Source organism: Accipiter gentilis, chromosome 21, assembly GCF_929443795.1.
Source record: "Accipiter gentilis chromosome 21, bAccGen1.1, whole genome shotgun sequence".
Lineage (NCBI taxonomy): Eukaryota > Metazoa > Chordata > Aves > Accipitriformes > Accipitridae > Astur > Astur gentilis.
The window spans coordinates 13,217,115-13,244,363 of NC_064900.1; the positions used below are offsets into that span (position 1 = coordinate 13,217,115).

General features: G+C 37.8%; 1 protein-coding gene across 2 annotated transcripts in view; it reads left to right on the forward strand.

Moving 5' to 3' along the window:
* Nucleotides 1-27,249, forward strand: part of EPHA3 (EPH receptor A3) — a 236,785-nt gene that overhangs the window by 58,221 nt on the left and 151,315 nt on the right. For both annotated transcript variants that reach the window (XM_049824741.1, XM_049824742.1), the window contains exon 3: nt 20,328-20,988. In XM_049824741.1, the coding sequence (XP_049680698.1) occupies nt 20,328-20,988 (661 nt within the window). The remainder of the gene's footprint in view (nt 1-20,327; nt 20,989-27,249) is intronic.

A 27,249-nucleotide genomic window follows, 5' to 3' on the forward strand; every position in this document is an offset into this window, starting at 1 on the left:
TAGAGCCATGACTTCACTTACTGTGCAAGTTCAATCGGTTTTCCATGTGGTGGTTAGAGGTCACATGCATATTTCTGTACTCTTCACAAGAAAAAGACACCAGATAGTATTTTGGCAAGGTATTTTTTTTTGTGGTGTTTTAGTTTCACCTCGGCATTGCAGTAGTCAGACAGTGGTTATTTCTGAAGGACAGTGTATTGGCAGTAAGTGAATTTTAAATTATGCCTTAGAACATTGTGTTAGACAATCTTGAACAAAACAAAGTCATGTCCAAAATGCCCCATCTTGAATATTGTAGAATTGTCACTCTTACCTCCACACTCAAAACCTAGCAATTAGGTATCCAGTTTGCTGTAGTCAGACTACAGCTTGACTCCAAAGAACGTGAGTGTATTGCCTCCATATTCTGTCACCTTCACAGCCTTCTGATTTAATTAGGAGTTGCCTTCATAACTTTTGGAAAGCTGCATGAATTTGTTCCACCCTGTCTCTCTGTCTCTCTCTGGCCTTCATTGTATATCTACTTGCTGGTGCAGATCTTGGTATCTCTGCTTCTTCCCCACACTTCCAAGTGGCTGGGAATAGTTCTTGTACAAACTACCACCTTTATGTTTACAACGCCTGCTTTTTCCCCGACTGTCATTCTTTCTTTGTGTCTAAGTCTCACGCTTGGTTCAGTTACAGCTTTCTTTCCTCAACTTCTCTGTCCATAATAGTTTCTGAATCATACCCACTGTTGCATTGGATTTTATGTCATTGTTTATTCTTTTCCCTCTTCTGATTGCAGCAGCATGCTGCTTTCCTCATTTCTTGTCACTGTCCTTCTCTCTATTGCCTAGTCTTGTAAACCTTGACATACTTTTGTCCCCACTTTTTCTCTCCCACCTAGGCTTCTGATACTTTTCTTTTTACTTTTTTTTAATCTCTCCCTTAAATCAGTATTTTTGTTTTATTTCTGCTTGGAAAAAATACCCTTGCCTTTTGAGATGGAGCAGTACCAAGAATTTATAACTTGTTCTGTGCATTTAGGTTCCTTCTGTAAAAAAAGTTTGTTCAAACTGGGATCATTCATAAATATCATTTGAATGTTTTGTGTGAACCAGTTTCACCCGTGGAGGGCTCATGATGAGACTTTCTGCGTGATTATTCACGTACATTGCATGCTGATGTTTCTGTTTCTTTGCTAAGATTACAGAAACTTTGTCAAAAATCTACCTAGAACACTGTTTTGCTTGCTTTTCTTGTTTGTCCCCCCCTACACCTCTAGGAAATAAAGCAAAACCATTGCTAAACCCACTATGTAACCCCTGAGCAACAGCAGCAAGAGTAAACAGAGACTAAGTTTGGGCTTTTTTCTAAGTACTATCTGCCTGCTAGTGCAAAAAGAAAAGAAAAAAAAACACCCTCAAGAGCGAGATTGTAGTTTTACACTTTAATTCAAGAACCTGCATGAAAGGTAGTCTAAATCATAACTGAATTGTACTTTTACTCTCTTGTCACGCTTTTTCAAAGCAGAAGTCTCTTGTCTTGTCAGTCCAGTATTTTTTGTGGGAAACTGAATTTTCACAGAGTTCAAAAATGCTTTAATTAAAAGAGAAATTACAGTACAAAATAGGTATCTGTAAGGATGTATAGTGTGCCCTTTATAATGCAAAATGATGCCTCATTATTAAAAAACAAACAAGTTCTTTTATTATTTTTAGCTGCTTGGGCTCTCTGTCCACGCAATTATATTTAGCAGTACTTCTAAGTCTAAGCAATGTCTTTTAAAACTGTTGTATAAGTAGACATATAAATAAAATTTATTTTCTTTCCAAAATCTCTGTGTATAGTGAATGAAGAGTTAAATCTGGATAAATTATATTCAGGCTTATGAAGCATGATTCTTCAGTATTTTCACTGATGGTTTATATTCAATTTAAGTAAATAATTGCTAATTTATCAATAACAGCAACAGAATGATTTTCCTACTGGAAGTATTCTTGTTTATGGAGTGAAATATATGCAGTGTAATTACAGTAAACACAGTTTTTCATTTAGTATGAAATAATATTGCATTTAAAATTATCAGACCAGATTCTTACAGAATGTTTAATGCATAAATTATAAAACTGCTGGGCATAAAGTGTCTATTTAGCATCACCTGCATAAAATACTTCCAAGAATTCAAAGAGATATTGTGGGTTTTTTAGTTACAAATTCTGCCTTTTTAAAATTTTTTTTTATTATTATTATTATTCCTGACAAAATGAAATGGAGACAAACAAATTTGTATTTTTTTGGCTGTTTTGGGGGGCAAATTACTATTTGCGTGACAGAACTGCTAGTCTTACCACTTGAAATTTTGGTATATAGTATATGAAATAAGGGTTTTGGTGCCATCAAAGATAACATGTATATTTAACACTTTATTTTTTTGCCTAACTCCTTTGGCTTTGGATATTGCACCACAGAGATTCATCAGTAATAATTTTGCTCATTATTGTTTCAAAAATGGAATTCTGCATGTTACAGTTATCAGCTTCCTACATTCTCCATCTCATTTTCTGCTGTTGTAAGCTGTAAGTGGCATATGGGGTTCAAGCTGTAGTTCTCATTTCCCAAAACATTGCCAATTAGGATGTTGGCTCTGGGACATGTGAATATGAAACAACTATGAAATGTACTTTTGAACTTTATTGCATATCAGTAAATCTGTGTTACTAGCTGTATTTCATGGGTTATAAATCAGTAGCGATACTGAATTTTTTCTGTTTCCTGTGGCTTGAAGCACATTCCAAGTGTTTTCATGTGACGGGTTTCTCACTAGGTCCCATCCATCTTGTAAAAGAGAGTTCTGATTCCAGCATGGCAAGGATTCCTGACAGCTCAGGTTCTCCGTTAGAATCACGTGGGCTTTGAATTTCATTCTCACAACATGTTCAGATGGGGAAGTGAGTAAAGCTGAAGATCTGAAAGACAGTTACCTACATATGGTAGCTTTCGTAACCAAGTATATTAAAATGTAATTTTTATCTTCTGGTTTATGGGACTTCAAAGACCTAAATCACATAGGAAGTGTGTGACGGGTTTACCTCAGAGTTCTGAGATTGAGTCTTCTTTATCAGAAGCATAAATAATTTGACACAATTCCTGACCTTTGGGCAGAAAAAGCCCAGGGGAATGAGACAGTGTGAAGGTTAGTTTGTCTCTTGTCCTTTGCGTGGTGATTCACCCATTACTGTCGAGGTCATTGTCAGGATAATGCGGAAGACCATATGGTTACTGCTGTGGGGCTACCTTCGGGGCAAATAGAGGGTCTCATTGTATTCTGGTTCTGCATACACTTTAACCTCTGGGGCCACAATTCATCAAAATAAATACAACAGTGAAATCCTTGTCTGATTCCCCCTCCCCACCCCCCCACGCAGTCACAAATGCAGAGAACAGAGTCAAATGCACTCACATTTATCGATAAGTGTTCCAGCAGGCTTTCATTTATGTTTAGTGCTGTGGTTTGTGTAAAAAAAACCCCTCTCCTGTGCAGTTGTTTTCATTTTGAGCTTTTCACAGTATGTAATCAGTGTCTTACTGAGAGCAGTACCAGGTTAACTTTTTTTTAAACCACAGGACCTAGAAGTGAGGCAGTTTGAATGTTTGAATACAAAAACTGCAGTGCTGTACTATTGAGTATGTTTATAGCAAGCTAGTTATGGCAAAGAAATGAAGCTTGAGTAAATAAAAGTAAGCTATAGTAATATTTTCACCATTACAGCTAATGAGCCCTGTTTAGAGTAATTCTCTGTACAATATTTAATCTCTGCAGTAAGGTATTGATAGTACTGATAATAATTAGTGTAGCATATCTCTTGAAGCACATCATGCTCCACTGTACCATGGTAAGCTAGAAAATGAAAAGTAAGCCTCATATTTACGTACAAGGTCTTATGGAGGAATTTTGTTAGTAGGATTAGGTCAGGAGTTTGTGTTCCTGGTAACATCTGTCAAGTTCCCACATAGTAAGTACACAAATATACCTATATAATGAGATCTGAATTTGAGGTTCTTTGTGAGGCTTCTTGAAAATATGACACTACTTTTAGTATTGCATGTGTCCTGTTCCCAGGAGACCTTTGACTCCTCCTTGGGCTTGCAGTGACCTATGACCTATGGCTACAGCAGAGATGCTGTGCAAGATATAGGTAACATGGTGTGAACAACAGATTTCTTTCAAGGTTTTTTTGTGTGTGTTTGTTTTTGAGCTGTTTTGTCTAATGAGGTTCTGTTTACCCAAGACTGAAACTGAACCCGAAAGCTGCCCAATGACTATAGGACTATGGTTAACTGTTTTTTTGCCTCCATATAAAACTACTTATTTCCATGACATGCTTAATTTTTTCAGTTCCCAATTGTGCAGTTTCTCAAATAATGAATAGAGTTTTTAGAAAATGATGCATCTCCCAACTTAGTGCTATAGTATAGAACTGTGAAGATTAGCTAATGCTGTTGCTCCTCAAGAGTCTTTGGTTAAAGTCCTGGTTGAGTTACTTCTGTTTATTTATCTCATATTAAATTAGGCATGAGTTCCTCTTTCATCCCTAGCTTGACATATGAAAAGTAATTGTTTAATAATGTTTCAAAGCCTTGAGAAATTAAGAGCAACTTAGCCAGAGGTTGAGAAGATATCTGGACTATCTCCAGAATTCCCAGTCTAATTACTTTCTTCTTGTTGAACTGAAGTGAATTTATCTTTAGAAAATATGAAATGTCAAGCTATGAGTTCCTGTATTAAACATATTTTTCAATCAAAATAACTATGGAAATATGTGCATAGAACTAACTTTTCCTAATTGCATGGTAAGAAAATTAATTTCCATAGAACTACAGTAAAAATATAATAATTATAATTACTCTTTTGACCCAGCAGTTGACAAAAGAATAATAACCTTTTTAGAGGTATTTTTAACTTAGCTTTTTAAGCACAATGATTCTTCTTTGATTTCAACGTGTGCTTAATTTTCAAGACTGTATGTGATAGTTAGCACAGGTATTACTTTTAAAATTTGGGTTTTTTAATTGCCATTTTTGCCGTAATTCCCAAGCAAGGGATTGGAGGAAACAATGTTATGCTTTTCAGGTACATCTTGTAACTATTTCTGGCTTATCTCCATTAAATGGAAGGTACGATGGCGGAGACAGGATTTCAGATGTTGTTTCCTTTAAGAAAAGAGTGTGTGTGTTGCCTTCTACAGGAAAAAAAAAAAAAGATGACAATCTTAGGAGGAAAAATGTTGGGTTTTGTTGACTTACTATAGAACTATCGTAGTATTAGGTACTTCACGGACTTGGTTAACAGCAGAGCTGCTGATGGACTTCTGTTAACCTGTTTTCACAGGTTCAATCGGTTGATGATGAGCTGATGTAGAGGGGTAGGGGCCATGTTAGTCCTTAGATGAGACCTTTTGTGTACCAGACCAAAAGCCGTTCTGTGTGGGTAAGCATGCTGGTTCTGAACACAAGCCTTCCTCAGTGCCTGAATGAAGAGGCTGAAAGATAAAGCTTTTAGCATATAGATAAGTTAAGGGAGGCGGTGTAGGCTGTGGTCATTACTACAGCTGAAGTATGTGGCAGGGATGTAGGAGGGGGTAAGTCTGGACACTGGAGGAAGATCTGTGTGAAAGGGAACATCTAGGCAATAGGATGCCATAGCTGTTTGCATCAGTTGAGTTGAAGCTGGGGCTGAAGAAGTGGCAGTTAATGACTAACATTAGGATATGCCTGCTTAACATTTTTCTACTGGTAGTCATGACAGTGAACTTTGTAGTTTAAGTAACTATACTTCATAATGCAGTTATAAATGAAAGTGCGAAATGATGAATGAAAAGAACAACTCTTCAAGTTTTTATTAAGAAATGAGGCTGAATTTGGGAGCATGGAGATGTGTGTGTGTGGAACTCTGCTTAGCTGAGGAATATCCAAAAAGAGCATTGCCACATAAAAACAAAACAACCCAAATGCCTCTAAATGATGGTAATTACACTGAGCAGCCTTTTATGGAGTTGACTGTGAGCTCCATCTGTCATGGAAGTTGTTTGAATTTTCAGATTAAAGTTATGAAGCATTAGCTATGTTTCACTCGTGCAAATTAAACTTTCCCATTTGTAGATTAGTTCCCCGTCTAGCTTGTGCCAGGGAGTTGAAGAAAGTTTCAAGGGAATCAAGGTCTTACAGAAGGGAAAGAATCACAGTACTTGCCTTTCACTGTCTGCTGTGCAGGATTACATCCAGTGCTACGATCTTAAAGGCGGTTGTCATGTTGGAGGCCACAGATCCTGAAGCTTTTCTCAGAATCTGTGAAGCTGCTTGTAACGGGCCCCAACTCTTTGGATTTGCCGACACTCTTGACTTGAAGGGAAGACTATTACATTCAGCAGTAATGTGCTGCGCTATTATTTCAGCAACGATGTAGTGGCCTTGCCAACATGAAGTCTGCCAGAAAGCTGGAAATAGGGACACAAAGCTTAGAGCATGTCTATAGGGCAAGGCTGTTATGTTTGCGTTCTCAGGTGCATTGTACTCCCCTTCCACTCAACATGGAGTTAATCTGCTTGTGAGAAGAAAAGTTGTTCTGCACATCTATAGAAGAACTGTTTGTGGGAATCCGTATCACTTCTGGACTGGCTGGTACTGTCTGACTGTTTCTGGAGTGATCCAGCACTTACTGTGGAATGAATAATGAACTGCCCCTCACCCTGGAAACCGGTGCTGTGTCCTGTCTCTCTACCTCAGCGCACTGTCTTTGGCAATTCCTCTTTATTCATGGTCTGTGGAAAACACTGGTTGAAGGCTTCATTGGTCTCAAAGCAGCTGGCATAGCGATGCCTGGTATTTTTTTCTGTTCAGTTTTGCACTTAGAAAACAAGCAAATATTGTTTGCGTTAAAGAAAAAAGACAGCTATGCAAAATTTGTTCAGAACTCTGCATCCATCTTTGGTTTAATCATCTAAGAACAAGTCAGATTTTCTGTTGGGAAGTATGTATTTGTGTTACTTGTCCTTGTGCTGTAGTACTGCCAATATATTTATTAGCCCTAAATATTAAACAGCTGGCAGGATTCCATTGTATATAAATAAGACATTTGAGATCTGGAAGAATGCCATTTCTAATACAGCCAGCTGGTGCTTTTTACAGTTACATTCAGCACAACACTACTGAATTTCACTGTACGTTCAGTGTTGTGTTAATGACAATAGGAGAACATGGGGTGGTTTGGGATTTCTGTAGGAAATGCCATTGCGTAAAAATACATTGTTTTGAAAGACTGACTGTACCACAGAAACGCTATATTATGCACCTGTTTTGTGCATTTTGATGTAAATACTTTTGTGTTTGTGTGTTTTGCTGGCAAATACAAAGCAACAAACTGCAGAGGCTTTTCAAATGTGAATTTTTAAGTGTTTCTGTGCCACAAATGTTTTTCACTTTCTCTACTATGGTGGTGTTTACCTATTTAAGTAGTGGTTTCATGCTTAAAAACTCTTGCTTGCTGCTGCTTCTGAAACCATTTGCTAATGGTTTGTTGTTTTTTTTTTATGGAGGCATGATTGACTCTTTGTTACAGTCCAAATAATAACTAAAATAGTAACAAAGGTATCTTCCCACTATTAATTTGTTCCTATTCTATGTATTAGAAAACTGAGGCATAAATGTGGACAAGGGCTACCTTCAGATTTACTTAACCAGCAAATCGTTTGGAGAAGAACTGGCTTCTTATGATTCTTGAATGACTATGCCATGATCATTTCTTTGTAAAGGTTTACCAACAGTACTTGTCTGGCTACATCCAGAGGTAGTGCTTTGGGTGAAGCAGAGGATAATGCTGGAGGACCTGATGCTTTTTATTCCTGTTATTATTAAATTTTAACAGGAGCTTATTGTTATGAGCCATAGAGCTCAAAATGTTATATCTAACATGAAGTATGAAATAATCTCTAATTGCAATTACTGAAGACACAATTTTTCACTAGATTGCCACATCCACAGTCTTCGGTGAGTTCCATCTTGGATAAAATTCTGCTTGCTGAAGTACCCATTGCACTAAACAGCTGCTTATTTCCATCTCTGAAACAGCTACACTTAAAGGCTGTATCTTACCTAGTTTGTACAATGCTCGTGGATGAAAGGTGCTTTTATGTGAGTGGTGGTTCAGTGCAGATTTCAACCATGGGGACTGTTGTTTTGAGAACTTCCCAGAAAATCTGCTTAACCTCTGAGATAAATAAGATTGAAACCTGTTTTCAAGGAGACGTACAGCCTAGACAAAAATAAAGCTGTAAATGCTTTGCTTGTCTAAGCTCTGAATGGGCATTTGAATGCTGGATTCAGATGTCTTGTTGGAAAGTCAGATGTTTTCCTCATTGTAGTGACCTTCTTACCTCACTGTGATTTAGAGGATTTTGCTTGCAGAAGGGTGAGAATCAGCTGTCCTTACAAGTTTGATGATGAGGTACTCGGCTGTCTAGCAATTAGAGATGAGGAAAAAAGACGGCTTTACTTATCTTTCTGCAGTTTGGTTTGATTATTAGTCTAGTATTCCCATGATGAGGTGCATACTCATGCTTTCTCAAATATTTTGTGTTTATGTGTGCTTAGTACCCGTAACACAGTTGCAGTTACTTTTTTAACCCTATTTATTGTAATATTTATGTCACTTTACTTCCCAGATTAAAGTTCTTTAAAAACTAGGAGGCATTAGTGCATCCAACACTTTTGGTTTTGAGTGAGAAGGAGGGTCAAGATTTATGTTAAATTATGTATGTATTTGTTATGCCTTGGTGAAATGAGGTTTATTTATCAGATCACTGTGGCAATATATATTGTGCTGTAGGTAGCAGAGGATGATGCATCCGTAGTAGGTAGAGGGAGGAGGTTCCTGTCCTTTCCCCCTTCCTCCATGTCTGGTCTTATTTTTCTGACCAGGCTGTGATTCTATGGTCACATCATGGGACATGGTTTCTCTCCAGTCCCCTGTCAGGTCATGTGCTGGGAACCGCATGTTCTTGTGGGGAGGGTAAGAGTGGACTTGCTTTTCTTTAAAAAAAGGTAAATAATAATTTCCTCTTTTTTCTGAGTTTCACTGTTTTGGCTTTGGTTATAGTGAAAGAAGAAAACATGAAAAAAACAAAACAGGCAAAAGGTTAGATAAGAATTTTCCATTAGATCTGCTTGTTTTGGATTATTTAGGGTAAATTTGGAGCTATGCGTTATATGTCAAAATGCTATATGTGTTCACCAAATTTAATATCTGGATACTCTTAATGAGTTTCTCATTTCACCTGAAGTCTCATCAGACAAGAAATTAAGATTTTATCTTTGTTGTAATTCTGAAACTGCTTTGCTTGGTTATGAAGAAACCCCAACTTTTAGGTTGAGGCTATGAACAAAGTCTCCTGACTACAACGATATGCTGTCAGGTTTTTGTTTCATCTGCTGCTCCCACAAATGTGAAGACTTCAGTGGGTAACTGAACAGAGAAGGAGAACAGAGTGGTAATACTAGGGGGATGTTAGACTGAATATTGTTGTGTGTAATTTTATACCAATATGACCTCCTTTCAATCTTTCATTCTAATTTGTTTATTTTCTGTCACAGTAGAGCTTTTTCTTTTAACAGTTAGGACTGGTTGGTGTGAAATCATAGACTAGTAAAACAGCATTAGGAGAAAGTATACCAAAATTTGTGTTGTAGAAGGGTTTATGGGTTGGTAGTGATAGTTCCACTGTGTGTCTAACTTAATCGGAAAAATCTTGCAATGCAATTTCCTCTTCTTTCATTTGTAACTTAAAAAAAATTAAAAAATAAAAACTGGGGGAGACGCAGTACCAGCAGGTAGTTTCATTGGCTTTTGAAAGCCAAACAGAAGAAAATTTTCATGGTACTTCCTAAATTTCTTAAACTCCCAAATCGGATCATTTTCTGTCCTCTGATCTCAGCTGATTCGTATTTATGGGCCTTGCATCAGCACCTTTGGCAATGTTATGAGGAAAGTGTTTTCATATTGATGAGCTGGTCTGAAATGCATTCTTCTATGATACAGTCATTACAGGGTTTTTGTTGATAGCAAGCTTTCAGAGATCTTGCATCCTGTTACTATTTTATTAAACTTTTTATATAGTATGTGGGAAGGTTCCACTTATCTTTTAGATTTTAATTATTTTATACCTAGTCTCAAGCTGTCCTAAAATGTGTGCTAATTTTGTTGGCTGTTTGATTTCCTCACTACTCCCCAGAATTTTGGCTGTTGTTTATAGAAATCTCTCCTTGAATACATTTTTACTTTCAAGTAATTGAAAAAATACTTTGTGTATTGGCTATGAAGTTGAGTAGGATACATTAGAATCATGTTCAACATATGTCAAAGCTTGATTCTCTTACTGATCTGAATTTGGACATATTTAACGTTACAGTAAAAAAGTCAACAGAAGATCTAAATACTAAAACAAAGTAGGCATCAAAGATACTCATCTTGACTTAAATCCTGCAACCTGTTTCCCAAATGTGTGCTTCAGCGTGATGGAAATGTTTGAAATATTGGACAGTGTGAGAGAAAGAAAGTGTTAGACTGAAATATATATATATTTAATTATGATATAATTCCCTATTATCATCCTGGAAAATTTTTAGGTCAAATTCTCTCATGCAAATGTGTTTTTTTTAAAAAAAATAATAAAAATTATTTAGATAACTGAAGGAGGTGACCCTTGAATATTAACCAGTTTTCTTGGGCCCCTCTTCCCTCCAGGGCTGTACCCTATGGTACTCTACCAAGCAGATCCCTGAAGAGTCTGAAGTCTGCTCTCCTGAAGTCCAGGGTAGCGAGCTTGCTGTGCACCCTCCTCGCTACCCTAAGGATCTTGAACTCCACCATTTCACGGTCACTGCAGCCAAGGCTGCCCTTGAGCTTCACATTCCCCACCAACCCCTCCTTGTTGGTGAGAACAAGGTCCAGCAGAGCACTCTATCCCTTGGAAGGAGGTTGCCATCAACGCATTTCGGGAACCTCCTGGATTGTTTATGCCCTGCTGTGTTGTCCCTTCAACAGATATTGGGGTGGTTGAAGTCCCCATGAGGACCAGAGCTTGTGAATGTGAGGCTGCTTCTATCTGTCTATAGAGGGTCTCATCCACTTGGCCTTCCTGTTCGGGTGGCCTGTGGCTGACCCCGGCTAGAATGTCACCTGTCCCTGCCCTCCCTTTAATCCTGACCCATAAGCTCTCAGTCAGCTCCTCAGCCATCCCCAGGTGGAGCTCCATGCACTCCAGTTGGTCATTGACATACAGGGCAACACCCTCTATGGGTGTTTTATTTCAAATAAAAAAGATGGGGGTTTATTTCAACATTTCAACTCAGGCTGTGCTCATGCTCTTATTAAAGTTAATGGCACATGTCCCTTGAGAAGAAGATCAAGGGTTCTCAGGCATGTGCCAGATATACACCGAAAAGTAAATGAAAGTTTTGTATCAGTGAGGATTAATTTCCCACACTTAAGGTAAATAGCAGAGAGCATTGTGTAATGCTGAAGGATGCTTAACTATTACAGCAACAAAAATATGAAACAATTTATTGTAATATCAACTCGGCAAGGATGTCATTGGAACTGAATTTCTTTGTTTAAGAATGCTTGTTGGTGGGACTTCCATTTTCCAAAATAAGAAAATTAACTTAAGTTCATACACTTCTGGCACAAAGAAATATCATTCTGGAAAAACTGGGAAAAAAATGTTAAATACTTCTTTTTTATGTCAATCTCTTCTTTCCAATGGAATGAACATTTCACCGGGAATGTCTACTTTATGCTCATACTCAGGACTTCTACTGAATTGCCAGCTGTAGCTTTTTACATTTCATTAAAAAATTTCATATAAAAGTACTGAGGAAAATAATAATTCTAAATGGTACTAGTATAATTTAGAGTAATATCTCAAATACCTGCTGATCAGTGATCTCAGTACTTACAGGAATTGAACGTGTATTATGCAGCTTTGGAATATTTCACCATTTTCCAAGTGCTGCATAAACCCCTTATATGCCTAACTTTAAGCTCATAATAGAACATTTTGGCTATTTTGATTTTCTGCATGCAAATATAGATTATTATTTTTTTTTGTATTAAAACCTCAATAGAAATGCACAGTGTCTACACTAATCTTAGCAGTTTTAAATACTATGCTTGGTGTGTATGTGAAGCCATTGCCCTCTTTTTAGCAGGATCTCTGGAGAAAATGGAAACTACAGACATGTATGCTCTTAAGTGTGTATATATATACAAGGGAAAGGAAGATCCCACTTAATAGATGTTGAACTCAGAGGTGAATTTTCACAGTTTCACAGAGGAGCAGATGTCTCCAAAGGCTTAAGTCCCTACAAGCTTTATGAAAATAAGCAATAGGAGGAGAGGAAGAGGGAGAGAGAGAGAGACAGAGGTAACATTAATGCTCCCAGTGAGGAAGACACTTGTTTGCGCTCACATTTTATTAGACATCAAAGTCCATGTTGGAGACCAGGCATAAAAGACAGATTTGTAGGAAACTAGACTTCATGAATTCTGTTGCTCATGGCATGGCTTGTTTGTTTACCTTTTTTTATTGTAATTACCTGGCAACCAAGGGAGGGGGAAAAAAAAAAATAATTGTGAGTCAGTTGGTATTCTGTCAGTGAAATGTTGAAAAGTTGCATGCACTGGCTATCTGAAATGTGAGATTCCTATCATAATGATCTTTTTGTTTGGGAAGGGAATTGCTTGAATAAATAGCAGAAGGCAGAAAGTGTGCATACACAGGAATACATACTTTTTTGTCATTGCTCAGCAAGGCATAATAAAGGTGATTTCTTTTTGCTGGCTGAAAAACTGTACTGAATACTAAGAGCCGGTAGATGAGAGCAGGGTCAGTTTTCAGTATTAGAACAAAAAGTGTTTTTCAGGTAGAATTTGAATGGTTGTTATGCTTATGTTATGCCTCACATAAGAGGCTTACGTGAACACCTCACAGATAATGAAAAGCAATTACCCTGACAAAAAAAAAAAAAAAAAAAAAAAATCATTTTTTTAACTTAGTTTAGAAATAAGCAATGATTTGACTGCTCTTCTCAACAAGAGTGGAACATCCTAGCACATGCCGACATTTTTGTGAGGTTTCAGTCATTTCATTCAGTTACTATTTTTCTTCTGATTTCTCAGCAAGGTATTCCCCATCTGTGTTCTAGCGTGCACAGTGGTTATGTAGTTTAAGGTATGTTCCATCTAGCCACTATTAGAATTATTAATTTATGTTAAAGGACAGTTGGACATTACCTGAAATGATGCTTATACCAAATACATTATCATACCAAATGTCTTAAAGGAAAATAAAATTGTAAATAAATGTTGTTAGACCATGGCCTGAGATTGTCAATGGAGTCTCAGGGAGTTAGCTGCCTGTGTTCCATAGGGGCCTTAAAATATTATCAAACTCTATTTTTAGTAGGTATTTTATAGTTTAGGAGTTTTATAGCAATGTAACAGTGAAAGATAACATGTAGTTTATTGGAATAATGCAGTTGCGTATGTGTTGGATTGTAAAGCATGAAATAGCCTTCAATTTCTTAATGTAAAATTAAGATTTTTGATATGAAGGACAAAAAGCCACAAAAACTGAGGTACGCCACAGGAAGCATGAAAGAATTGAGGACATCACTCATGTCCTAGATTCCCACATTGAGAGGGAACTTTTTAGTGAGACTGCTCACTAAATGGAAATGGCCTACATTTAGTTCGGTATGTTCCCTTTCGTAAAGAAGAAAACCAAAGCCAGAAGTCCAGCACACTCTGCTAGATATGTTCTGGAAAAGACAATCCTTTCTGTCCTAATTTTGCCACTCAGTATGACTGGAGTGTGTGAGTTAGACCCTCTCACTGGGGATGTCGGAGATTTTTCTATACCACTGAAAGCACTGTCTTATTTCCTGCCATTAACAGTATCCAAAGAAGATTTAAAAAATGAGAAGCAAACAAAAGAACACTTTCCAAAAGCCGGATTACATGCTGGGGAGGGAGTGGTGGTATGCCACTTCTCCTGGACATGTTTCAAAAGTGTTGAAGGTGCCTGAAGGCATTAGAGTAATATGATGTAAGTCCTGCGTAATAATGTGAATTCAGAAATGGTGGTCACACCTCTGCTCCTTCTCTTTTGACAGTAGCAACAAATCCAGCACCCAAAGCCTCATATCACAGCCTCAGATTTCCAGCTCCCCCATCATGCTGTCATAAAATCCCTGACACAATTTTATAAATCTCTTTCATAGAAAAATTTGGATTTATCATCCCTATTGGACTGCTTGGAAGATAGTCCTGTCACTTCATTCTTCCAGTATTTAGAACCCAGCTATTAATTTCTAGTCAGGACTGATAAATATCCATTCGTTCTCTAGCTGCACAGTGCTGAAAGAAATGCCAGTTGGGACACCTTTGGATCCATGGACCAGCGTTACCCAAGTAATTGCATGTAATTGAGGTGAGAATTAGGTTTGAGTCCCACCAGTGTCTGATTTACATGGTGTAAGTACAGATCTTTCAAACAGTCCTTCTGCCAGCATCTCAACAGATTTTCTCTTAAGTTCTCAGCCTAACTCCCACCAACACCCTTCCTCCTCAATATTACAGTGCCAGTTTCTTCCTTCCTGGCTCAGGTAACCTTCTCTAGGTCTCTCCTAACTCCTGGGAGTTAGGAGTGCCTGTGCCCAAATTCTCTCCAGTATTTCTCTACTGTCACTGCTGTGCAGTCCATCTGTCTCTGTGACAGCTTCTCCTTCATCTTTCTGCTTATTCCTCTGATACCTTCTGGTTTATCTTTTCCATCTATCTGGAGGACAAAAATGTAAACTGTTCTTATTTTCTCTTAGCAAAGCCTCAACAAGATGAAATTTTGTATGGAAAAATGCAGTATCCTCAGAAACAAATTATCTTTTTTTTGAGTTCCAGCTGGGTTTCCATGGTAACTAAGTTTGGGTGGCCATACTTTCTTGCTGGATGCTTTCTTGCCCCTTGCATTACATTCTTGTTCCTGCAGAAATACTAGTGGTTGCATGGTTACATGATGTACTGTTTAGGAGAGTTGATTCAATAGAAATGAGCCTCCCACCCAATTCTAGTTTTCCATGGGATGGGAATAGTCCTGGGAAGCTGCAGGTGGGATGAGGGGAAGCTGAGACTGCAGCAGACTGGACTCAATGCATAAGGTGAAAAGAAGCATGTCCCTTTCTGCCATCGGGTTGCCCTACACAGAGTAAATATCTGCCTTACATCTGAAGTTTTCTTTCAGTGTCTTATATCTCCGTTGCATTATTCTCTTTTTGCATTTCATTGTTTCATTTCCATTTTGGCTGAATTCCTCTTGACGACTTTTCAGTCTCTTCCTCTTTATTACAGCTAACTGCCTTTTGACCTGTTCAAGCCCTAGCTGTCCAGGTTCCTACGTAGGCAGAATGCCAATCTTTTCTTTCTGTACCCTAAGATACAAAGACTCATTTTAATTACAACACAGTAATTCTGGGCTCTTCTTTTAGCTGATTTGCCACCCACCTCCCCACAGATCAGAATTTTCCTCATGTGTTTAAAATACCTGAGATACTTTTTGTTTCTAGTCCTTTTTCTTGTCTCTGTGCATCTCTTTTGTTCCCTACAGCCAGGGCACCTTTTCTGTAGCTTTTGTTGGAAGGAATATCTATGTCTTCTATTATAAGGAAGATCTCTGGTTTTTTACACTCTGCTTTTCTCTAAGATTAGAAAATAAACTTTATCTCATACTTATTCCTGTTCATATAACTCTTCCTTTACCTTTTAACTCCTACTTTGTTGTTCTGTTATTGCAGCTAGCTGTTTGGGAATATAAGCCAGACTGATGCCTGTACAAAGTAAAACTGCACTGACTACTGTAATGCTGAATAGGCTGTGTGGCGATGCCACGCAGGAGGTTTGCTTCCTATTGCCACTTAGCCTCTTAATAGCCAGCACGTTTTCATGACAACGCTCTCTATAAAGCCAAAGTATACATTCTCAACTACTACAGTTTTGTTTGCTTATTGATTTTTATCCTCTATGTAATGATAATATATTTTTAGTGCTGAAAGGAAATGCTGTGAGAGGCATAGTCTTATTTGCGTACTGTCTGATACTTTGTTCTAACAGCAGTGGAACTCAAGTGCAGCTTAAGGGGGAGGTGGCTCTACAAGAGCAATATTGGGAAAAGAACAAGAGATGCTAAACCAGCATGACTTTTCATTAAAGAGGATGTGCATAGTCTCCCCTTGGTCTGAAGTGGGCATAAGTTTAGCATTTTGCAGTAGTAAAACAATATGGAACTTTTTGATTAGTTGTGTTCAGAACAGGTTTGGGCTGAGAAGTCCTTCTAAATGATGCCTCAAAAGACCTGTATTGTAGGATGCCCCATGAATGTAATATTTAAGGATTTACAGTGAAGACTGCTTGCCTTCATTTGAGCCCCTGAAATCAACACAGGAGCAATTGACAATAGTGATTAAATAAGAAAACATTCAATATTTTATTAACTAACATGCATTTTATTTTTTTGTCTCCTTAATTCTATCCCTGGAATAAGAATCTCTCTCTCTCTTTTTTAAAGTAAGTAATTTTGTAACTTGTAACTTTACAGAGCAAGTTGAACAATGAATGACAAGTACAGAAATAAAAATTAAAACAACTAACAAATATAGGTGTTCGAGAAACCTCACTTAATAGAAAAAAATCATGGGTTATGGAAGGGAAATTGTCTTGATATTCTTGATAATCTGTTTTGAATTAATTTCACTTGGGGATGGCAATATGATAGTTTACTGGGAAAAGTTGCAATATAGGAGCAATCAAACGTACTGCTTGTTTTCTAGTTTGATCATTATAATTATTGAAGTCACAAATCTACTTTAATCTGGTACATGTTCTGATTTGGCCACTCTTCCTGTAGTTTCAGTGACTTATTTCACCTTAACTCTTTCTAAAGCAATAGCTGCAATCTCTATAATTTTATAACAGTTAAAGTATTTTGGTCAAGTTAGCACCCGGCATGAGAGTGGTACTTCCATTCAGCAATGGTTCAGAATTAAACGATAGATTTGAAATTTTGTTGCTTATATAAGTGGACTAACATGGCCTACAATTGTTTCCAAGCAATTTGGTCTTCATTGCAAAGCAATGAAGTGATAATTGCACGTTGTAACTTCTAGGTGAAGAACACAGTAGTGGTGCTACCTTTATCATGGAGTTCATACATCTACATTCAACCGTCTGTGTAACCATGTTGAATAAGAAAGTTCTGAAAAAAAAAGGCAAGGAGACTTGTTCAGAAAATAACATCTGCTGGGGAGGTGTTTTAAATTCTGCAGGTTCCTGGTTTTGTTTCTGTCTCCCACTGGACATGTAAGATATGTTGAACTGATTAGAAATCATATGAAAGAGATAATCAGTAGATCACATATGAATTAGTGTGAGCTGCTTTAAATGTCCATAAAATGATGTTTCATTACATAGTCTTACCTAGTTTCATCCAGTTGTTGTAACTGCATTTTTATTTGTCCAGGTAAGACCTGTAGTTAAATAGGTACATCTAGCTTCATGGGAGGCAATTACAACATCTGAATGGCTTTTTGGAGCAGGACTAGATTATTGGCTCAGGGGCTGTACTTGTACCAGGACAGCTGTCAGATGAGGGTCCTCCACTCAGTTTTGGGAACTTGGCAGAGGCTGGGAGCCAAGGTCCAGCTGCCTCTTATGCAGGCAAGAGCTTGTCCTTGTATGATGGGCTGCCACGTGGCACCCAGCTCTCAAGTGGCCGTGAGGACTGGTGTAGTAACTTTGACTCTGGAACTCCCCGTACTGCTAGCTTGCTTTGGCAGCATAGCATGTTATGGCTTGCTGCAGCATTTCAGCTGCTGTATATACATCCAAGATTGTGTTTTTAACTCTGTTGAACTAGTCAGGAAAAGATAAAACTTGTGTATAGTCAGATCTGTAAAGTGAACTAAAATAAACTTTGTTTCAATTAAAGGAAGAATATTTATACTGCTTTTATCTACTGGTTTAATAACATGATTTAGAATCACATCTTCAGTGGTGCGTGGACAATTTCATTGTGCAGACCAGCTCTTAGTCATACCAAAACTTCCTTAAGTCAGTGGGCTGGGACTGAGAACTCTCAGATGTTACTCTGATGTGGTCACTTTTTTTTTTTTTTCCTTTTCTTTCTTTTTATGTGTGTGATGCATGTATTGTAAAACCAAGAAACTGTAAAGACAGTCGACACTTCTGCACCTCAGTTTCTTGGCTGGTACAGTGGGAAGAGTACTTTCCTCTCCTAATGTTTGCTCTGCAGCACATTAAGATCCTGCAGCAAAAGGTGCTTATGTAAAATGAGTAATTGTTAGACTGAGATCTTACATATAACATTCATGTGACTTGATTTTTGAGGGAAGATGTTTTTTCTGGTTCTTCTTTGTCTCCCTCCCCCAAGAGTGGCAGTAATTTCTCACAAAATACTTAATTCTGTCTACTTCTCCAGTTTTTGTACCATGCAGCAGCAGCAGCTCTGTTTGAAGCTCTACTGCTCCCCAGCTGCACTGTGTCTGGTTGCGTGGGGCAGCGTTTGTGATTTTTGCAGAGGCTGTGTATGTGGGTGACAGCGAAGCAAGGATTTCTGTTGCCTCTGTGCTACCGCGTGCTCTATTAATATGTGCTTTATTATCACGATAGGAGTTTACCTCTTTTGTTTGCCTAATTAACTTTGAAGCGTAGAACAGAAGGTGATAAGGCTCAGGGGTATCTTACCAGTGCATATAAATGCGTGATGGCAGGGTATAGAGAGTATGGAGCCAGACTCTTCTCTCTGGTGGCTTGTGAAAGGCCAAGAGGCAATGGATACAATCAGAAATACAGGAAGTTCCATATAAATGTAAGGACCAACCTTTTTACTCAGAGTACAGTCAAACGCTGGCACAGGCTGCCCAGAGAGGCTGTGAAGTCTCCGTCCTTGGAGATATTCCAAAGCCTGACTGGACAGGATCCTGAGCAACCTGCTCTGGCTGACCCTGCGTGAGCAGAGGGTTGGGCTAGAAGGTCTGGAAGGGTTTCTTTCAACTTCAGTGGTGGTGTGATTCTCTAACAGGCATTGTTCACTGTAATGAGTTTTAATTCTAGCGCTTTGGTGGTGAGGCTCTTTATTTGGTATCTTAAGACTCGGAATATAGAACAGCTGCAGTTTTTGTGTGGGTAAAAGCTGAAGAATGATGAACTTAAAACAAAAAAAAAAATTGGTCCTAGTCATCCATTCAGGGAGAAAGCCAAGAAAGATGCATCTTAAGGCACTTAGATATGTATGGTAAATGACGAACATTAAATATTTACTTTAAGTACCCCTGTAGTATTTCTTTTTTCCTGTGATTTGGTAACTATTCCTCTCGGGTAAGCGTGACTTCAGAAATCAGGCAGGACTGGTACATGAGTAATTCACAAATAGGAAACCCTTTCCTTCCCTCTCTGGGTCAAGTACGTTTGTCAGCTGATGACTGATGTAAAAACAAATGATGACTATGTATTCTTCAAAAACCATTTTAGCATCATAGCGTATATAGTCCACAGAAGAATTAAGTAACCAAGATACTTATGGTAAGTTGGCAGTAATTTTTAATAACTCTGGAACTGGGCTAAGGTTGACTGTTTGTCCACAGGACATATATCCCAAGCAAAATGAATTGTCATGCTTTGAATAAATTTAAAACTGTAACATTTTATTATGACTATATGGAATTTCAGTGGGAGCCATTGGCTTTTGTTTGTAAGATTTAAAATCTTGTTTAATCTTTGAAATACAACTTGATTCTAACGGTGAAAAAGTGGTGGTGTCCTAGCAAACCTCTTCTGTTTGAGGTGAGTGTGGTTGTAGTAAAGACATGTTGGGATCACGACGGAAAGGACAGCACTGCATATAGTTTAAGAAACTAGAGGTTTTTAATAATGCAAAACAGCTGTAGCATTTCTTTCATGCCACCTTGAAAGAACTTGGTAAAACCTGACTTCATAATGGTCAATTCTGCGTTCTTTTAAGATGTTTATATGTTTTAATAAGAAAAAGTAAGTACAAGATTGACCAGACTTTATTGTCTATTTTATAGTGATCTCCAAACAAAATGATTTTTGCTTTTTCACAGCTTTTGTCTCTAAATGTGATTTGTATTGGTGTAGTCATTAATTTTATAATATTTCCCCTTTTTTTCTTTTTTTTTTCTTTTTTTTTTTTTTTTTCCAGTGGGAAGAGATTAGTGGTGTTGATGAGCATTATACTCCAATCAGAACTTACCAAGTGTGCAATGTGATGGATCACAGTCAAAACAATTGGCTGCGAACAAACTGGATTCCACGCAATTCAGCTCAGAAGATATATGTGGAGCTCAAGTTTACCTTGAGGGACTGTAATAGTATCCCTCTAGTTCTGGGCACTTGCAAAGAGACCTTCAATCTGTATTATATGGAGTCTGATGATGACCATTTGGTAAAGTTCAGAGAGCATCAGTTTACAAAGATCGACACCATTGCGGCTGATGAGAGCTTCACCCAAATGGATCTTGGGGACCGAATTCTCAAGCTGAATACAGAAGTCCGTGAGGTGGGGCCTGTCAGCAGGAAAGGCTTTTACTTGGCTTTTCAAGATGTAGGTGCGTGTGTTGCCTTAGTCTCGGTGCGAGTGTACTTCAAAAAGTGCCCTTTCACTGTCAAGAACCTCGCCATGTTTCCAGATACAGTACCCATGGACTCTCAGTCGCTGGTGGAGGTGCGGGGTTCTTGTGTCAATCATTCCAAGGAGGAAGAGCCACCCAAGATGTATTGCAGTACAGAAGGAGAATGGCTAGTGCCCATAGGGAAGTGCTTGTGTAATGCTGGCTATGAAGAAAGAGGCTTTGCGTGCCAAGGTAACAATGCCCTCCATGTTCATAGTTCAATTATTAACAGGGGCTTCACTTTATGTCCCTACTCTTTGTATTGGGTTGTGTTAATTTTTCCCAAGTTCTTGAGAGAAATAAATTAATTCATAAAATCACCATGAAAATGGGGTTTATTTAATTTGTGTAAATAATGTAATTTCCTAAAAAAGGAATGGATAAGGGTCAACAACTGATTTTTAGTTAATACAGTGTGTAGCAAATCTAGCCTCTCTTACCACTCTTGGACTTCCTTTCAGTAGATTATAGTTTTCTCAAATGCATTGTTTGTGTCAAAATATTTGATTTTTTTTGCGTGTTTTTTTTTAACTTTGTGGCTTGTTGTATAATTTTTGCTACTGAGCTGTGTTGATTAATTGGGATTGGTCAGAAAAAAAAAGTTAGCATTGTTTCGGGTAGCATAGTACCTAAATGCAGATACATTTGGAAACTTAATATTTGAACTTCAAAATTGCATTTTCATGAATACTCTTGTATTTAACTCAAAATAAGTTTCTCCAAACTTTTGGTTTCTGCAAACTGTGGTTATGTGAATGCTCCCAAGAACAAGACTACATGAGGGATTTTGAGTTTTTCCAGAAACGGTCTTTTAAACATTAGAGAAATGCATATTATTTTTACCTAATTTTAATACCAACCAAAATGATGGTGGTTTAAATTTTGCTTTTTATAAAAGTACATTTCGAAGTTTTGTGTTAATTGAATCTTAAACCTCTTTTCACAGAGTGCCTTAAAGGGTGCTGGCTGTGGCAAAGGGTCTTCCATTAAATAAATAAGTAAAAGTTAAACAGTAATATCTAGAAATACCATGGATGGAAGGAGTAGTAGCTGAGATATTTACTGTGGGGTGTGTGTTTGTGTACATGCACGTATGGGTGCAGCCATAAGAACAGAAATTTAAAGTATTCTGAACCTGGTTGAGAGAGCACCTATTCCTTTTTCAACAGTCCTACAGCAACCTTTATGGCAAACAAGTAAGTCCTGGAGAGCTACTAGGAGCCCACCAAACCAGAGCCCACAGGTAGTTGTGAAAACTGTTGCTCTAATTAAGGTGACTTTTTCTCAGAAAATGCCAGGGAGTTGTGGGAGGAAAGGAGTAAGAGTGCGTTTTGTTTGGTTTTGCTTTTAAGTAGATTTTAAATTGGTCTTGCCGTCAAACTGGGGAGCTGAGTCTTTTGAGTGTGCTTTTCTGCATTTAGATACCCATATTAAGAAAACCAAGTTCAACTCTTCTGTTAAGAGCTGAATCCAGGAGAGGATATTTTATTATTCAGAAATGCTTTATCAAGGGCCTCCTATAGCTACACTTAAAATGCTAAAATGTTAGTGGTACTCTAACCACTGTATATAGTGATATAGCTATATGTATATAGCTGTTGGTTTAGAATTTCAATTACACATAAGCACAAAAGAACAATCACTCCAGAAAGTGTCAGACTACTATTGAGCAAAAGGTGAGCTAAATAAAGTAAAAGAAAACAATTTAGTTTTATTAAAAACGGGTTCTCAAATGCTTGGGGTAGGCAAGGCAGCTTCTACTGCGTTCTGCAGAGATTAGGAGTGAGTTCACATCCATGTGTGAGTATATCATACATGATTTGGAAGGCACAAAATCAGACCTCAGGACTAGTGTCTTTTTCCTTCCCCCCCCCCCCCCCCCCCCCATTTTTTTTTTCTTTCTTGACTTCCTCACCAACTGTTGATCAAGGGAGTGATATATGATGAAACCATTAACAATAATGACAGGTTCTTCTGGTTTATTCTGATTTAACATATAATGTTCTATTAACTTTTATTGGAAGTCATATTTATCAAATATTTTCAGTGTGGTGTGATGGAAGTGGCACTCTAAAAGCTGTCAGTAATTCAAAACCTCCCATTTGTTGGCATCAGTAACGCAGCAGGAGTTGGAAAGCTTGGAAAAAGAGTTCAATTTTGACCTCAGGCTCAAGGCTGCTCCTGCACCTTTCCTTTCTTATTTTTCTCTCCTTCTCTTGCTCCTTCTTTTAGGGTGTTGGGTTTTAAGGGTTTTTTGGTTTGTATTTTTTGTCAACAAAAGGGCAGTAGGGTCAGGATTGTAGAGTCTGAAGAAGATCCAAAATGGTGTTACAGGCATGGGCTGGAATGAAAGCATAATTTAGGAAGACAAAAATGTTTCAGTTGAAGTTTGAAAGAGTAATAAGTAATAGAAGTTATTGTCTTCCCAGTAGTTGAAAAAATTCAGCAACTTAGTGTCTGTCACTACTTCATCCTACATTCAAACTGTTTCTGATTTTGTTTGTTTCCGTAATGCTGTTTTTGGAAACAGTGTCATTTTGCATTAGCAGGATATTATTGCTGATGATTAAAAGGAAGGACCTTCATGTTACATGATCAGCCTATTTAAATTTCATTCAGAACAGCTTTTCTTGGTACTTGGAAAAATATTAAGGCACAGTTATTCCCTCAAATAACAAAAATGGTACCATTTTCCACAACTACTTCCCTTTCTCTGCATAACCAGGAAAAGTCGACGTAAGGCTTAAGCTATTTTTTTTTATTGGTGTACATGTACCTATAAAAACATATGTGTTTTTCTAATATATTTGTATCTAAGTTCTGAAAAGCCAAGGTTGGACTATTGGCTTTACTCAGCATATTGGTTCTTGTTGGAAAGATTATTGTTCTGCTCTGAGTCCTACCAACTGATAAGCATTTTACACGTACAGCAGTACGATACCTACCTGTCAGTCAGTTAAAGAATCAGGACCAATTTTGCTGTGACCATCCTTGTCCTCATTATTGTGCATGTGTGGAGAAATGATTTCTCAAAAGCGAGTTGTATACGTCACCTTGAGGAATTGTTGTCTTCGTGGTATACTTTAGGTTAACAGTTTAAGATTTAAGACCTCCTTTAGCAAGGACTTTTGCACTTGGTCAGTATTTTGGAGGGATTGGATTTGTATAAGGCAAAGTAAGATGTCGCAGGGAGCATGTTGGAAAAGCCACTCTTCATACCTTTTTTTCCCCCTGAGCTAATACACGTTAGTTAACTAAATATGGAATATGTCATCTACTGTAGACTGTTATTACAGCTTTGTTAGCACTTGCATCATAGTGATCCTGTCTATTTAATCTTATTGTAGTACTTCATGGTTGAATAAGACTTATTCCTCACAATGTCTTTTCTAAATTATGTCTTCATGCTGTTTTGGCCAAACTACATCTCTATAGCATCTTCTTTCTTAGAATTAGTCTGTTTTAATTTTTTTTAATTAGAGAAAAAAACCAACTGGCTGGAACTGCACACTAAACCTAATGCTTTCTGATAGTCTCCATTCTATTCCCCAGTCAACGAGGATAAATCATCTTTTCCATTTGTTCCCCATCAAACGGCCATAGTAAATCATATCAGAGGTTTGTCTGCCTTAGTATTCTTTCTCTGACAGTGGTTAACAGCTGATTCCTAAGGAAAAGTATTAGAAGCTGTATAAAGTGCTGCTTTACTGCATATACCTTTCAGCTTCTGCAAATCTACTGTTCACTTTCTAAGACTTAAGATACTTTTTGTCGTGGTTTAACCGCAGCCAGCAGCTAAGCACCACTCGGCCGCTCACTCACTTCCCCCCACCCAGTGGGATGGGGGAGAAAATCGGGAAAGAAGTAAAACTCGTGGGTTGAGATAAGAACGGTTTAATAGAACAGAAAAGAAGAAACTAATAATGATAATGATAACACAAATAAAATTACAATAGCAATAATAAAAGAATTGGAATGTACAAATGATGCGCAGTGCAATTGCTCACCACCCGCTGACTGACACCCAGTTAGTCCCCGAGCGGCGATTCCCCGCCCACACTCCCCCCAGTTTATATACTGGGCATGATGTCCCATGGTATGGAATACCCTGTTGGCCAGTTTGGATCAGGTGTCCTGGCTGTGTCCCCCTCCCAACTTCTTGTGCCCCTCCATCTTTCTCGCTGGCTGAGCATGAGAAGCTGAAAAATCCTCGACTTTAGACTCAACATTACTCAGCAACAACTGAAAACACCAGTGTGCTATCAACATTCTTCTCATACTGAACTCGAAACATAGCACTGTACCAGCTACTAGGAAGACAATTAACTCTATCCCAGCTGAAACCAGGGCAATCTTATAAGAAAGACTATGTGTTATATGAAACAGTGACCTGTCACCTGTTAATCTCTGTTTTGACTCATATTTTTAGTCTCTGTAAGTTTTTTTTATGGCAATTAATGCAATATCTTGTCTTGTGTAGAAAACGTATCTTCTTGCTGTGTTTAAGCCTTCTGTTTTAAGTCAGTTGGATAAGGTTTTCCATGTCCTTATATAGTGAGAAAATAGTAACTGCCCCCTTTTCAGCTTCTGCATTAACAATTTTCAAGGTCTCTTTTCTGTCTAATATCTCATCTCTAATACCTATTTTCCCAACACTCCCTCTCTGCTGGTGCCTTCTTGTTTGGAGGGCAGGCTAATTGCTCCATACCTCAACTCATCCTTTTTGACTGTCTCTGTACATAATCATAGTAAACAATGTGATTTTTATGAAAAGGGCAATAAGGCTTGCGTGCGCTGTTTAAGTTGCAAGTACACCAGGAGATTATACAGCGGCATAGTGTTTGGAACAGCCCAAAGATCAATAAAAGGAGCATTCACATCACCTGCCCAGTGAGTGATTTGCATGTGGAGAAGCTAGGCTCAGTTTTGTTTGGAAAGCTACAGAGAGGAAATAGATCTCATGATGTGAAGATTGGTTAGTTTGGTAATAGTACCAAAATAAATGGGAAAATGTAGGATAAATCTTAGAAAAAATGTCTTAAGCTCTGTAATGATCTAGAAGTCTCCTCGGAGAAATAATGGAAGCCTTATTTCAGGAGCTGTTTTTTAAAAATGCAGTAACTAGATGATAAAGGAAATCCTGCAGTGGCAGGCTTGAACTAATAAATCTTTTCCATCCTGAATGTGTCTATTCTGTTGTTGGTTTATTTCATGCACTTCAGAAGGACTAGCTGGACACGGAGAACAATATTTGTCATGATGATATACTTAATTAGCAAACGTGCAGCGGGCAATTTTTTATCCGTGTGGGAGTACGAGTGAGCTTGAATGTTCTTCTGAATGCTTCCAACAGGTGACCCTTTAGACCAAAAACAAGCTTTGTGGCTCCAGTTATCAAATGGAAAATTAAATTGGTGAGCCTGAACAGAATGACTGGAAAAAGCAGAGAATTACATTTTCTGCATGCTATCTTTTCAAGGTATAGTTCTAAATTTTAGTTGCCAGAATTGAGTAAGTCTGAATTTTAAATTTCCTTTGTAATAGTATATAATAAAATTGTAAGTTTAAACCACAAGTGACTGACATATTTTCTATAACAAAGTCAGAAGAAAAAAGAGAATGTAATCCAACAGTCCTTCCTTATGTATGTAATTTTTAGCTATTAATCAGGTGGATTGAATGGGAGAACAGGGAGTAAGGGGGAGAGGTGAAGTTTACCCACTGTGCCTGGTTATTGCAAAAATGACTTCACAGAATTTCCCCTAACACTAAATTATTCAGTGCTTCAAGTTGTATAGTGAGCATATCCTAAATCATATTTCTCTCTCTGAGTTTATGGAGATATGAAAGGAATGCCATCTGTGGCTGCTAAATCTGAACCAGTGCATACATTGCTTAATTCTTTCGGTAGAATGAATGCTGTACTTGAGATAAAAATATGTAAACCATCATTAATACTAAGGATGAAAAACATTTCTCTAGATTTCTTTTTTCCCCTATGCTTGAAATAACCATTTTGTCTCTGCATAAGTAAATATACTTTTTAGTTGCTTATATCAGGAGATAAAAGGTAACTTTACATGTAAAGAGAAGAAGGTACTATGAGGAACTACTCAACTTTGTGCAAGTGAAAACAGACGGAAGGCATATGCGCTTGCTGCAACTGCAAAGACAATAACGTTTTCCCTTGGAAATAGCCAAGTGGCTCGGATATGTTGCTTACACTACCAAAGTGTGTGGTTTTAACTCTTAGGCTCTGTATAGGAACAAGTATGTTTAATAAAATGTAGGAACTGGTCATATGAAGACCGTATCATATAATAATGGAACTATTAAGAGAGTTTTCTTTTACATTAAATCTGAAAAAGCTAGGTATTCACATTTTTTAAAGCAGAGGTTTGAGGTGTATTTTTTTTCCTTGGGTTTGAAGTATTGTTTTGATTTTAAAAAGCA